We start from the raw sequence: 14634 nt of genomic DNA, 5'->3' as shown, positions 1-14634 counted from the left end.
TGCAACACAGATCCTAGAGCTCAAATAACTCAGGTGGAGTCCTCATTCTGCTACTTGCTTGCTGTCTGTAACCTGGGCCAGATACTGACCTTCTGTGTGCCTCAGTTTATATTTCTGTTTAAAGGGTGTAAGAGCGCCTGTGTGCTGTGGCTTGGTTGTGCCCCAAAGGTCCTTTCCAGAGGTGGACGGTGGGGGGCCCTTCAGCGGCCTGGCCTGTGGGAAGGCCTCCTGGTCATGCTTGGAGGTGTGCCTGCAGCTGGGTGGATTATGGGACCCCAGCCCCTCTCCAGCTTCCTGTGGTGGCCTAAGCTCTTCCACATGCCCATGCTGGTGCTCCCACAATCAGCCTTCCTGCTGTGCCAGTGATGCCCCCTCCTCCAGCCTTGGATTTGAACCTCCAAAAGTGAACTGCGTTTCACTAAGTTTTCTCACCCCTTGCTGACCACAACCCTGCATCTTTGGGCTTTTGAGATCCGATAATATGTGAAGCTCTTAGAATAAGTGTATTAAGATGTCAGCTATTGAATAGTACCCTATAGCCATTTTAAGGTGCATAGCAGCCGGTTGTGTACAAACTAAAATTGAAATGTCAATGAAGTAGTCACAGGATGTGGTTAAGAACTTGCATTTTCTAACATACTGATCACTCAATACCATGTCAATTAACTCCATAGTGTTGTAAATTGTTGTTGATGTTATGTTGTGGCTTTTCATTGGGCCGGGATGGTATTCTGCCAGCTCTACTTTCAGACCAGAGATGGTCTCCCCAAGAAACCGTTGAATTTATCAAGACAATAAGATGCTGGACTGTATACATGGTACATGCTTGCAATGAAGGAATCATGACTGGATTTGAACTGTAATACTGCAACAAGGTGGAGGAATCCACCATGGGGAGAGGGCAAGGGGAGGAGTTGAGGGAATCCCAGAGCCTATGAGACTGTGCCATAAAATGAAATGAAATTTAAAAAAAAAAAAGATGTCAGCTATTTTTACAGTCATCAGATGTTGGATTAAAAAAGCTGCTGTTCCCCAGGCTTCACTTTTATTCTGTAAATTTCAAAGTTAGTACAGCAGAAATAGAAGGTTCCTAGAGATAAGTTCTGAAACTTGGTGGGGTTTTTTTTGTTTTGTTTTTTTTGGGGGGGTGTTTGGGAGGGACACCTTGTTTTTATTGCTTTGCCTAGAGAGGAGAAACTGAATTAATAGGACTAATTTAAAAATTATTGTCAAGGTCTAAAAAGAAAAAACAAGGAAAACACTGCTTTTTTTTAAATGTATTTACTTAAGTGTTTCCATGAAGTGTTTTCAGTATAAACACTGTGGTATTGTGCGAATGCATGAGAATCTGAAAAGTGGAACTGATCTGTTTTCACTTGATAAGCTGAATGAGGCAAAAAGCACATGGTGCCAATAGGTGAAACAATACATCAAAATTCAGGTTATCATGTTTCCAGGATAGTTGATAAGCTAACAAACATGGGATGTAATGGTTCTGCCGTTCTAGCATCTAGCATTTAGGTGTTGATTGAACTTTATTGTGTTTTCATCTGTAAAACCTTTGTGGTATTAATATTACACTTACATTGTGACCTCTGTCATACTTAAAAATTATCTTTAGCTATATGATCACCTAAATTAGCTGTTATAATTGGTCAGATATATAAATTATGTGAAATATATTCATAGTTGCTATTTTACTTCTAAGTTACTTATTGAAATTTTACCTGTAGAATGAAATTGAGACTTTAAATGTTTTTCATTAGCCAAAATATTGTAGAGCCAGGCTGTATTTGTTAATGAAAGTATTGTATGTGAGGCAAGTGGGTTTTCAATGGTGTTACTAGGTTGAGTAGCTACAGACTTGTCATTAATAATTATTTATGTGTACTGAAATTACACAGCAGTTGCTGTCTCCTGATTTGGCATTCATACTAACAAGAGAAGGTTTGTCGAACCGGTACTCTTGCCCATTTCCTTTTAGTGATGGTGGTTCTGAGGTCGGAGTTTTGTGTGTGGTGACTGCGGGAGAGGACAGCTCGAAGGCTGACCTCAGCTGTTCTCCTCTGCCCTAACACAGGGCTACTCAGCTTTGTTTAGTTTTGGTGAGGAAATAGTTACTGTCTTTTACTCATTGTACTACAGCTTTGCGGGGATATGGGGAAGGAGTAGTATTTAGTTTGTTGGTGAAGGAGCTGCTTTAATTTCTTAAAAGTTTTAAAATAAGTAACATTTTCGGTTTCAGAGACCTTTTGCTTCATACTACACTTGATCTTAGCCAAAAGGCCGAGAAGCGATGACCTTTTGCTTCATAAAGAAGATTTGAGGTAGATCTTTTCTAGTGTAAGAAAAGAAGAACAGTTGGTTAAAATGGAACGCTTCTCATATCCCCACCACTTACATTGTAAAGAAAGTTGAGGCCTTGGTGCTTAATGAAGTCCTAGCTGAAGTATCGTCAGGAAATGTTGATTTCCTTGAAGTTGCTGCTTCTGCCCTCATATGTAGGAAATTTGAGTCTTTGGGACTGACATTTTACTTTGGGGGGTTAATTTTTGTTGAGCTATGAGCCTTGAAGGGGTGTTTAACTACAGGAATTGAGATGATTGTTACTGTAATCTCAAGTACTTTTGAAATTTACTAATAACTTACTGTTTTTCAGCATGTTGATTCGGAAACAACATTGGTGTCTGTAATAATTTCTTTGTAGGAAAAAAGGGTTTTGAGTTGGTGAGCAGTTTATGCTGACAGTCACTATAGTGTTTTACCCTTATTTTTCTTTTAAGATGTATTTGTTTTTATTTGGAAGGAAGATTTACAAAGAGAAGAAGAGACAGAGAGAGATCTGTCTGCAGCTTCACTCCCCAAATGGCCATAATGGCTAGATATGAGCCAATCTGAAGCCAGGAGCCAGGAACCTTTTCTAGGTCTCCCATGTGGGTGTAGGGTCCCAGAGCTCTGGGCCATTCTCCACTTCTTTCCCAGACTGTAAGGAAATGGAGCAACTAGAGCACTAACTGGCACCTATATGGAATGCTGGCACTTGAAGGTGGAGGATTAGCCTGTTGAGTCACAGCGGCCGCCCCTTGCTGTTATTTTTAAGGGGGGGGAGGGAGACCCAAAACTATAGCAGGGATTCTTATGATCCTATTAAATATTTATTGAGGATCTCAGAATTTCTGTGTTTGTGGGTTATATTGATGATTACAGACTATATGTTTTAGTCTAATTTCCTTTGCTGTAGTAAAATACCTGAAACTAGGATATAGAGAAGAGTTGTATTTAGTTCATGGTTTGGGACAGTTTGAGTCCAGACAGCATGGCTGTGACGGGGGGAGCTACTTTCCCTGATTTGATCATTATATGCATTTGATAAATTACATTGTGTGCTGTAAATGTGTACAAATGTTATGTTTCAATAAAAATAGATGATTTGGGGTAATAGTTTCTAGTTTATAAAGGAACTGAAACTATAGTTTAAAGTTCCCCTATGTCTTATTCTGTGTCCCCTGTTTAGCACTGTGCATCTGTTTCAGTGAATGAATCAGTGCTTGCTAAGAACCAGTGATAATAGCACATCATCATTCACATTTCCATAGATCTTCCCTAATGGCCTCTTTCTCTTGGAGGATTCAGTCACACCACATTTCTTTGTCATATTTCCCTGGGTTCTCCTTAGCTGTAAGTTCCTCAAGCTCCTCATTTTTGAGATCTCGCCTGCCTTAAGGTGTGCAAGTCAGAGATTCGGTAGCTTAGCCCTTGATGGGAATTGGAAGTTTTCCTCGTCGTGAGACTGAGGGAATGGGGTACTGGCAGGAGGGTTGCAGGTTGAAGTGCGGTGTTCCCCACATCCTGTTGAGGAGACTGGCTGTGAGCAGGCTGTCTTAGGCCGCGCTTGTCAAGTCTGCCCGCCGGGAAGTTGCCTGTATTCACTGGGCAGTCGCCGTCACTGCCCATAAGTGTGCTTCACCTGCTGGAGGCCACACTGTCTACAGAGAACATATTTAGAATTCTTTCCCACGAGGTTTGTTTTTTCTCCTGTTTATTTATTAAATCACTTGTATCCGTCTGGACTCATTACTGCTGTATTATTTGCTGCTCAAATTGTTCCAGTCTCAGCCAGCGGGCACCCCTCCCTTGGCTCCTGTACACCTTTCACATACCCTCTTCGCACTTGTTTTCTTTGTAGCTTTTTTTTAAAAGCTCTTTCTTACTTCCTGAAACAACAAGGTGCTCCCGACTCAACTTGCATGTTTCCTGCATATTTGCATGGGATAGTGATCTAGGAATATGTTTATTGTGCTGGCCTGATTACAGGTAGCACTCCCCCCACCCCCTTTTGACTCGCTCAGGTATTTTGATTTGGCTAATAAATTACACGAACATCTTCTTCACAGGGAATGTAAAACTCTGTCTTCCCCTCTTGACCTCAAGGCTGGTGTCAGTGCATGAATAATGGGATAGTTACACACGTGGGTACTAGAAAAGAAAGAATATTTAGGGAGGGCAACACTGCTGTGTCCCAGGTGCTGTGGACAGCGAGGGATGTGGGCCTAGTAAGGGCAAAAACTGCAGCCTGTGTCATTGATCCTTCAGATTTTCATCATTGGCAGTTAATTCAGTTTTTCTGCAACACAAATTTTTGTTGAAAATCTGTGTTTTATCATATATCACCCCAATTTTTAAAACACAAGATAACATAATGGCTCTTTTGTTTATGTCCGTGGGTTATTGATTCCAATAACTAGTGATTATTTAGTGCAAATAATCAATTCCAGTGTGGAATTGTGGGGTGGGAGTGCTGTGGCATAAAGCAATTGCCTTCAATTCTGGCATCCCAGGTGGGCCCTGGTTCGTGTCATAGCTATTCCACTTCCAATCTGGCTCCCTGCTAATGGCTTGGGAAGGCAGTGGAAGATAGCCCACGTGCATGGGCCCTGATATGCATGTTGGAGACCTGGAAGAAGCTCCCAGCTCGCTGGTTCTGGTGGTTGTAGCCATCTGGGGAGTGAACCAGAATTCTGTCTTTCCTTCTCCCTCTCTGATTTTCAAATAAATAAATATTTTTAAAAACAGAAAATTAGCTGCATGTGGGTTGCCTTGGTGGAAATCTGGAGATCTTTTAGGCTGAGAAAATAACTGAAGATTTATTACTAGGGTGACCATAACTGAGAGAGCCTTTGAACTCCCTGGGAATTAGAATGACTGAAGATCTTTCTGAAGGCTGTATAAATTGTATATAATTGCATAGTAAAGTAGAAGAAGTAAACATGTAGTATACAAAATATGGTGCTACTGCTGCATCTTGAAATGCACTTTAAATAATCTTTTTATTTTGAATTTCCGATTTGGATACACCATGTTGAAAAAGTCTTTATTTTTCCTTTTTAAGACTGTTTTAAAGAAGTCATTCAAATACGCCTGGATGAGCTTCTCCGTGTTTTAAAGTCTGTGATGAATAAACATCAGAACCTAAATTCAGTTGACCTTCAGAATGCTGCAGAGGTGCTTACTGCAAAAGTGAAAGGTAAGGAAGATTAAGTCACAAGTGGGTCGTCATGGGCAGAAAGAATCTGAGGGTGCAATGAGGTCTGTGATGGCTACACAGCCGCTCCTCTCCTGCTAATTTGTATGTTGTCTGTCAGTAAGGAGTTACGTATATTTTGAAGTTGCATGTCCGCATTAAGTCACACCTAACACTCTTTAGGTTTTAGAAGCTAAAACTTTATTTGACAGCAGACATTTAAAAATACTAAAAGAACTGACGTCAGAACGTTGAGCTTTATGAGTGAGGTCATGTTCATTATGTGAATAAACTGAAGTTCTCGACCATGTGAGGAGGACATACGGTGTTGGACTGTGGTCACTTGTAGCAAGTCCATGTGAAAGAAGTAACCAAATAGCAAGAAGGCTTCAATTGGGATCTTTAAAATATGAAAAGTAAAGCTGTTTTATGTGTCTGGTATATATGTATTAAAACTTTGCATTGAGAATTGGGATCCTGTCCTCTTATAAAATCATTCATCACTCAAAATTGTTGGGATTATTCCTGATTGAAATGTGTAAGAAGAGTTGAGAATAGAGGAGTATTTGAGAAGAGGTAAAGAAGACCAGTTAGTGTTTTTGTGTAGATATAAAGTGGACTTAATGAAGATTGAAGGTGCAAGCTGGGGTCTGATAGGAGTAGAATGTGGTTCAGTGGATGGATGTCGGTTTAACAAAACATAAAATAGGTTGGATGTGAGAGGTCACAGGAAGTTTGGAGTTGAAGCTGTGAGATTAGGATTGTTCATGTGCAGATGGTGATGGGAGAGGATGACACTTAACTCAGAGTGTGCAGAGGAAGCAGACGTCTGCTGTGAGATCCCTGGAAGAGAGGCCAAGTGGAGGAGCAGAAAAGTGTGTAGCCAGGAGGGAAGTGATCTTAGGAAAGGTGGTATTTTAAGAAGTGTTTATCACTGTTAAATGCCATTGATATGTGACATGGATTAAAGTAGTATAACCTTTCTGGTGACCTGGAGTCAGACAGAAGAAGCCCCGCAGTCCCTTGATCTGTTCCCAGATAAGTGGTTTGCACCGAAGCCCTGAGGAGAGGAAAGGCTGCTTTGGGGAGAGGGACTACCTGTCTCAGCTGAGTTGGCATTGCCTGGGCTGGAGGTTGAGCTGGGATTTTGGGTACAAAGACTTTTGACTTGAAGAACGTGAGGGCTGATATTTGGAGATGGCAAAGTGCAAGTTTCAAGGGATGAGACAGGAAGAAAAAAATCTTGCTAGTGAAATAGAGTCCACATGCTGAGGAAACTCTGAGCCCAACTTCTTTTTGACACAGATTCTTCCTGTTGGTGTGGTTTCCTTTTTTTTTTTTCTCCTGTATTTTTAAGCTGAAAAAGTAATAAATGATTTTATGGATAGCTTCTGTTAGGAATTTTTCGAATGTGCTTAGTAACCAAATTTGTTTTTAAATAGATTGTTTACAAGTGCCACTTCACTTTACTTAGATAGGGAGACTTGTGTCTATAGATAGTAAAATTTCCATGCTTGGAAATAGCGACCTGGTTCAATTGTTGTCAGTAGCTATTGTGTGCCGCAGGATGTCCTGGGGAAGGAGGGTGCCTGTGTGTGGCTGGTGTCCGCATTCCACAATCCGCCTGGAGAGAGTGGCTTCTGGGCTGCCCTGCAGAGCCTCTGTCATTGAGGTGGAGTAGTCTTTGGAGTAGTACTCCCAGGCTGACTGCCTCTATACTTGAGATTAGGAAATAGGAAAATAGATGGCTCCGTTGTTGGGAAAAGGGCTCCATTTCAGGGGACTCTGTAGACTAAAAACCTTAAAATGGTGTTTTCTTTGGGGTGAGTTTATTTGCTTTTAAATAAAACTTTTCCCTCTCCACCTGTTGTTATTTTTGAAGCCCTCTAATACTACCACTGATACCTCAGATTTAAAATATCCAGTGAGCTCTGAACAAAGAAACTCCAGTCAGAGCTTGCATTCATTGATCATTTAATTTTTAAAACCTGGAAAAGGAAGCAAGGTGGGTGTTAAGTTTAAAGGTCTGTATGGAACCAGGCACAATGGCTCAATGAGGTAATCCTTCCGTTGTAAGCGCTGGGATCCCAGTGGGTGCTGGTTCATGTACCAGTGGTTCTACTTCCCATCCAGCTCCCTGCTTTTGGCCTGGGAAAGCAGTAGAGGATGGCCCCAAAGCCTTGGGACCCTGCACCTGGGTGGGAGACCCGAAAAAGCCCTTGGCTTGTGGCTTTGGATTGGCTCAGCTCCAGCCATTGGGACCACTTGGGAAGTAAACCAGCACATGGAAGATCTTTCTGTCTCCTTTCTCTGTAAAAATTTTTATCGGTAGAAATTAATAGATTTTTAAAAATAAAATAAAAAGTCTGTACCAGTAAGTGCTTGGCGTATTTTAGTCTGTACAAAGAGAACCACATATAATCTTCCATTTTTGTTTAAAGAGAAGCAAGCTTAAAGAAGAACTGTTGTATGGTAGGATCAGAAATATGTCAGGAATAAAGAGATGATTTAATCAACCTTCTGATGACACTCAAACAACACCGACCTGAGCAGCTGGCTTGCTTGGGTTGTCTTATCTCTGAAACACATTTTTGAGATTTAGCAAACGGCTCAACTATGTATGCATTCATAAACACACAGAGAGAAAATACTTTAGAATCAGGCGTATGATCTTGGTGTCACCACAGATTTGAATGCAGGAAGTCTGTCTACTTCCTATTTATAAGAAATGCAAAATGGGAATCTTTAACTGTTCTAATTTTTAAATTTTTAAAAAGTGGAATTTATCTTTTAATAACTTTAGCTTTTTCCCGTTCCTTCAAGTGTTGATTTGTATTTCCTGCGTCTCCTCCTGTTTCCAAACAGGAAGTGCAGTCTGACAAAATATTTGCAATATGGTAAGAGAGATAGTCTATTTTTGAAGCAGATAAAGACATCTTCAGAGCTCATTCATTTATTATGTACTTAATATTTGTGTTTTCATTACTTGGGTTATTTCAATCAGTCTTCTTTATAATATGAATGAAAATAACTTTATTTAGGTTTTCCAGGATCTATATTTTACCTTAATTACAGAAATTGGCAAATTAGAACAATAAGCCTTACCTGCACTTCCAAGGTCATAGAACCTCATACTTTCTTTGTTTTGCAAACTTAATTGTTTTAATCTGCATTTCATACACTTCGAAATGAAGCGAAGTTTCTTTCCTACCTCTGACCTGTGGCCAGCTATTCTTTTCCCTTGAAAAGCAGCAACTGTTACTGCTTTCTTGTGTTTCTTCCTGAAGATATGTTACGCATATATGAGGAAATTCATATGCATGAATCTCAAAATTATTTTGTGTAAAAATGAACCTTTAATTCTGAGGCACGTACACATACAGCACTATTTCAGAAAGTTCATGGGAAATCTTCGTTATCTTTTCATTCCATCCTTCCACAGTATTCTTGAAGTTCTCTTTTTTAACCTTGTTACATAAATGGTGGCATTGTGCCCCTTGCTCATTTCTGGAGCAAAAAGAGTTTCCTTATTATCTGTTTTAAAGCTGTAAGTCATTATATTGAGGTGTTGTAGTTTAGCCTTTAGATTGTTTGCAGAGTTGTTTTTTGCTTTTTTCCTATAACTGATCAGTAAACAGCCAGGTAGGCTCATAAATGGGCTTGCTGGGTCGGGGAGCATGTGCATTTATAATTTTTGGTGTTAGCAGACACCCTTCGTGGAGGTTGGCCCTTCTGGCGGCGAGGCTGAAGAAGCTGAGCGCCCACGCCTTTGCCCACAGCTGGTTGCCTAGCCTTGGGATTGAATCTGGTGACTGCAGCTGGCTGCTCGCTGTGGATGGGATATGCATTCTGTTCGCTTTGAGTGCAGTCAACTATCTTTCCATTTACTTTAGAGCCACTTGTTTAGCTTTTAGTGTGAATCTTAGCCTTTTATCTGTTTCTCTCTGGGTCTTTTCTAAGGATTGATGTGTAGAAATTCTTTAAAGTTTGACTCAGATCTTTGCTTTTCATTACAAATGTTTCTACTTGGTTTTGGTCTTCTTAGATATTTCATTTTTGCCTTTAAATTTATCAGTCTTTTCCCCCTTTTTTAGCTGTCTGTAGCAGGTCAGTATTAGGAAAGTTTTCTGTGCTCTGAGAGTTAGAATTGTCCATTACTTTTTCTTCTGTTTTCCTGATATCATTTATTAAGTATGTATTTGATGCATCTGATGGATCTAGGTATCTAGTTCATTTATTCAGTAAACCATTTTTTCTCCACTGATTGAAATACCACTTTTATTATGAATACATTAAGTGCTCAAGCATACTATGTCTTACCCTGTCTCATTGATATGTTTTATCATGTGTCAGCACCACACCACTTTTATTGTAGTTATAGACATCTTAATATCTGGTTGGGATAGCTCCTTATTCTGTTTTCTCAGTTGTTCTTCTTAGTGCTATTTTGTGCAAGAAATTGAAGTTAAATGTTTTAGCCAGAGGAATCCAGGAAGTTTTGAACTCAGGTTTGAACTCAGGCCTGAAATGCTGAAGTGTTAATACTTTCACTTATTATAGCACCTTCCTTCTAAGAGAGAATACCTGGAAGTTGAGAGAAGCGGTTAATATTTGTAGTAATTACAGCCGATGTTTTTGAGGACCTGCTGCTTGTGCAGCAGAGCCTGTTCCACTGCTGACAGGTAATGTCACGTGTGACCTTCACAGTAGCTACCTGAGGTCAGTACTGCTGCTCTGTCTGCTGCTGTTTTACAGATAAGATAACAGGGTATGGAGAAAGGTTTGTGCAATACTCCAGCATAGGAGGTGGTAGAAAGTTGCAGAAAGGTCAACTAGGATGAAGACTTTGAAGAAAGATCTTCAGGTTTTTGGCTTGTTTACCTAACAAGCCAAAAGGAAGAGAGAGAACACTCCCAGTGGCTGGTGCACTCCTCATAATGGCGGTGACTGAGAGTGGGGAGGAGAGCTGGGAACTCAGTCGAGGTCTTCTGTACAGGTGATAGGAGCCTGATTATTTATTTGTGCCATCACTGTTGCCTGCTAGGGTCTGCAGTCGCAGGAATCTGGAGTAGAACACAGCACTCTAGATGTCTCAGATAGCATCACGAGGGCAAACTGCTGTCCTAGACCTCCAGATTTCACAGGAAGTAGGTTATTGTTGACTCTCTTGTTCAGTGATAGTGTGTTAAAATAGCAGTTAATATTTGCTGATCATTTTCTATTAAATGATCCCTGTGCTAAGTTCATTTAGTCTTCATAACAACTTCGTATCAAGTAATCATTGCTACTTTACAAGTGAAGAAGCCTGGGCACAGAGGGTTTAAGTTATGCAATGAAGTGAGAAACAGAGCTAAGATTAAATCTAGGCTGACTGGTTTCAGAACCAATCCTCCAAACCAGGGAATAGCAGGTATTACGGCTGGGGGGCCTTTTCTGGCCTGTGCCTGTTTTTCGGAACACAGCCACTCTTATTTGTGTATTATAGATGACTCCTTCAGAGCTAGAGCTGAGTGGCTGCAGTGGACCACACGGCTTGAAAAAGCCTTGTGTATTTACTGTCTGGTCTTTTATAGTTTTCCAGTCTGTAATAATCAGAAAAGCCCCATCACTGAATTCATTGTTAACTTGGGAGATAACACAGACTGTGGCATGTAGAAACTCAGCACTGAAGAAATGGCGAGAAAAATTGGAGGGTAGCTTTAAAAAGAAATAAAGTAAAATGGACTTTTTTTTTTCATGTAGAAAGATTTGAGTGGAATAAGGCAAAATGTCCAGAGAAGTAGTGAAGTTTTAAGGGAGGAATAATATGGTGGTATTGGAATAAAGAAATATTAGAGAGAATGGGAAGATTTAGTATTGGCAAGGAACCAAAGACTGTTTCAAACATTCGGAAGCAATAAAAGGAGAGAGAATGCAAATATGACTTTTTCAAGTGGATGCAAGAATTTTCGTTAGATGATTGTAGCCTCATTCAAGGAGGATGAAGAAGACAAGAAAAGAAGATGGTTCATGTGGTCGAATTTTTACTAACAATTATTGAATTTATTATGTTTTAATGTAGTCATGTTTAAGAGCTGTGAAGACAAATATTTAAAGGAAAGAATTATAATTTTTGGTCATGTTATGAAGTATATTTTCTTTAAAATGTAGCAGGTTGAGTTTAGGAAGTATAAACAGATTTCACATTTTGATGGTGTGATGTCAAAGTACCATTGAATGTTTTCTTTTTCACAAAATTTGAAAAAGAGCTTTGTTGAATTATAGCTAAAATATACTAGCTTGTTTAAATGTAAGTACATTTGGATCAGTTCTTGCCAGTGTCAGCTCCTGTGATGCCATCTTCCTTGTCACGATGATGCTGTGCTTGGTAGTTCTTCCCACCTGCACCCTTCTTTCTCCTTCACCCGTTCTGTACGTTGCATTTTCATTTTCATTCTATTCAAAATAGTTTGTTTTTCCTTTTTCTTCGTTAATACATGAGTTATTTAAATATTAACTTCGGTTCCAAATATTTAGGGATTTTCCATAAATCTTTCTGCTACAGATTTCTGATGAAATTCCATGTAGCCACAGAATGAGCTTTACCTGATTTGAATTGTTAAACTCATTGGGATTTTTTTTGGTCTGGCCCATGCTATGTCTCATATCATGGTGAATATTCAGTGTGCATTTTGTAAGAAGACATGTTCTGCTGTTGTTAGGTAAAATGTTCCATCAGTGTCTTATGAAGGTGGCTGATAGTACTGTTCATTTATACCAGTCCTTATTTTCCTAAGGTGTATTCTCTTAGGAATTGGGGGAAAGTACTGAGACCTCTGGCTGTAACTGTGAATGTGTCTGTTGGCAGGTCAGGCAGTTTTTACTTCATGTGTTTCTGAATTGTTGCCTCAGTGTGTAAGTGTAAAGAATTGTCATGTGCTCTTAGCACGTTGGTTCCTTCATAACTACAAAATGACCGCATGTATCCTTAATGTCTGCTGCTTAGAAAACCACAGTCAACTGGGGCAGTTGCAGTTTATGATAGTTTCTTTGTTGGCTGTCAGGGGACATTATTGCATGATATCCAGTGCCTTGAAAACTAGCATTTCTTGTGTTTTCTGTGGATCTCTTTTAGTTGTTTAAATATCTTGGCCAGAGCAGAGTCCAAGAACATTCTTAAAATTATCTGCAGTAGCTGTTAAATTTTTCTCCTTGTTTGTGTCAAAAAGAATCTGATGAAAGATAATACACAAAGGTCCCACATTGTGACACAGCAGCTATAAGTCATTGCTTGCAACACCAGCATCCCACGTTGAAGTGGGGATTCAAGCGCCGGCTGCTCTGCTTCCCATCCAGCTCCCCACTAATGCATGTGGGTATGCAGTGGAAGATGGCCCTAGTTCTTGCCACCCTCGTAGGAAACCTGGAAGGAGTCCCTGCCTCCTAGCTTCAGCCTGGCCCAGCCCTGACTACTGCAACCATGTAACAAGTGAATTAGAGTATGGAAGATCCTAGTCTTCTCTGTAGCTGTGCCTTTGAAATACATAAGAGGGAGAAAGAGAGAAGGAAAGAAGGAAGCAGACCTTGGTGTTGCCCTTGCCCCACATCTATAAAAGGTCACGCATGTAAAACTTTCCGTGTGAATTCATGGGATTTCTGAGTTTGAATTTGAATTCATCTCTACCTATGAATTCTTTATCTCCAGTCCTGTTTGTATGTTAGCATCATGTGGGAGAACTTTAAAAAAAATGTCCGTGCTTCTCTAGAGACATGTAAAATTTGCTTCTTTGGTGGTGGAGCTCAGACTTTGTAAGAGTCCCCAGGTAATTGTAATGTGCAGTCAAGACTAAAGGCAGCTCTGCCCTTGGAGTGCTTCCTCACGGTGTGGTTTCTCTGCCTTCCTGTTTTTGGCAAGGATACTGGTTGCTCCCTGAACTCTAAGCAGCATGAGTTACATTTAAAAAGGCAATTCCACCTTTAGACTTTGCCCTGGAAAATTGTGTTTGGCCTTCAACAAGAGTGCATACAAAAGTTAGGAACACTCTTTTAGTTGTATTTCCTGTTGGAAAGTTCCTACTGTAAACATTAAGTAGCCATATGTCTATTGACGTGGATTTCAGACCCCAAAACGTGTGATAAGAATTAAGACTGTAAATAGAAATTTGGAATTCCTAAAGCATTGGGTGTTTTATATGATTTGCTTTATTGTAGGCTTTGTGATACATAAAATGTACATATTTTAAAAAGTTTGTGGAAAATAGAATTTAAAATATGGGTTTATTATTTTGCAAAAAAAAAAAACCTTGTGGCACAGGAAAACTTTTATCTTTTAAAATGTTTTTAAGTTGAAAAGGTGAAGGAAATCACAAGTGCACATAGGGCCTGTTTGGGGGTGGAGTGGGCCAGGAGGAGAAAAGTGGGAAAAGGGAAATGTTTCGGCCTTCCATCCCCCTCTGGCTGGCCTGCCTCCCTGTGATTGGGGAGGCGAGTGATTTCATGGTAACTCCCCTCGTCCCAGTGAGGGGAAGTAAATCCTGGGGAAGAGACCCATTGATTGGTGGATAGGAGGATGGGATTGACAAAGAGCAAGGGGAATGTGGCCTCCAGCTCCAACCCTAGGCTACCTACCTATCTGTCTCATTTCTTTCCCCCTTCAGAGATTTTTGACCCTTCATGTGTAGGTTGTTCAGGGTATGGATTCATGACATCTTCTGTAGTTACTTCCTGATGAGGGAGCATAGGGCTCACCTGTCACTCAGGGCCAATGGCTGTGTCTGTAGCTTCTTCATCATTACTCTGAGATGATGTTGGCTTCCTTGCATAGGAGTTAGCAACATAGGTGGTCTAATCATGCAATATGTGCACCAAGACCAGATCACACACTCAGGGATTCCGGACCCTGAGATTGGAGACCCTGGCATTTCTGAGGCCATCGTGAGATTAAAAGCAGGCTGCTTGCCAACACCAAAGCCGTCTCAGTGGACTTCCCCTGCAGTGGGTACAGTGGCCCAACCTCAGGAGGCCCTCCAGGATACCCTACCTGGCCAGAACCCAGCCTCTGCTCTTGCCCTTGCCTGTGCATTGGCCCAGGAAGATGCTCCAGATCTTTAGCCTGGTCTGCCCGTAATCCTAGC

The 14634-nt window shown here is 40.6% G+C and overlaps 1 protein-coding gene and 1 pseudogene across 1 annotated transcript in view; one reads left to right on the top strand and one right to left on the bottom strand.

Moving 5' to 3' along the window:
- The window catches only part of ARHGAP29 (Rho GTPase activating protein 29), a 56987-nt gene that overhangs the window by 13888 nt on the left and 28465 nt on the right, over window positions 1-14634 (top strand). The window contains exon 3 of the mRNA XM_058659313.1: window positions 5390-5524. Coding sequence (XP_058515296.1) covers window positions 5390-5524 — 135 coding nt within the window. The remainder of the gene's footprint in view (window positions 1-5389; window positions 5525-14634) is intronic.
- Window positions 2211-2298, bottom strand: LOC118758615 (U2 spliceosomal RNA; annotated as a pseudogene).

Source organism: Ochotona princeps, chromosome 2, assembly GCF_030435755.1.
Source record: "Ochotona princeps isolate mOchPri1 chromosome 2, mOchPri1.hap1, whole genome shotgun sequence".
Lineage (NCBI taxonomy): Eukaryota > Metazoa > Chordata > Mammalia > Lagomorpha > Ochotonidae > Ochotona > Ochotona princeps.
This window is presented reverse-complemented; position numbering and strand designations above follow the sequence as displayed.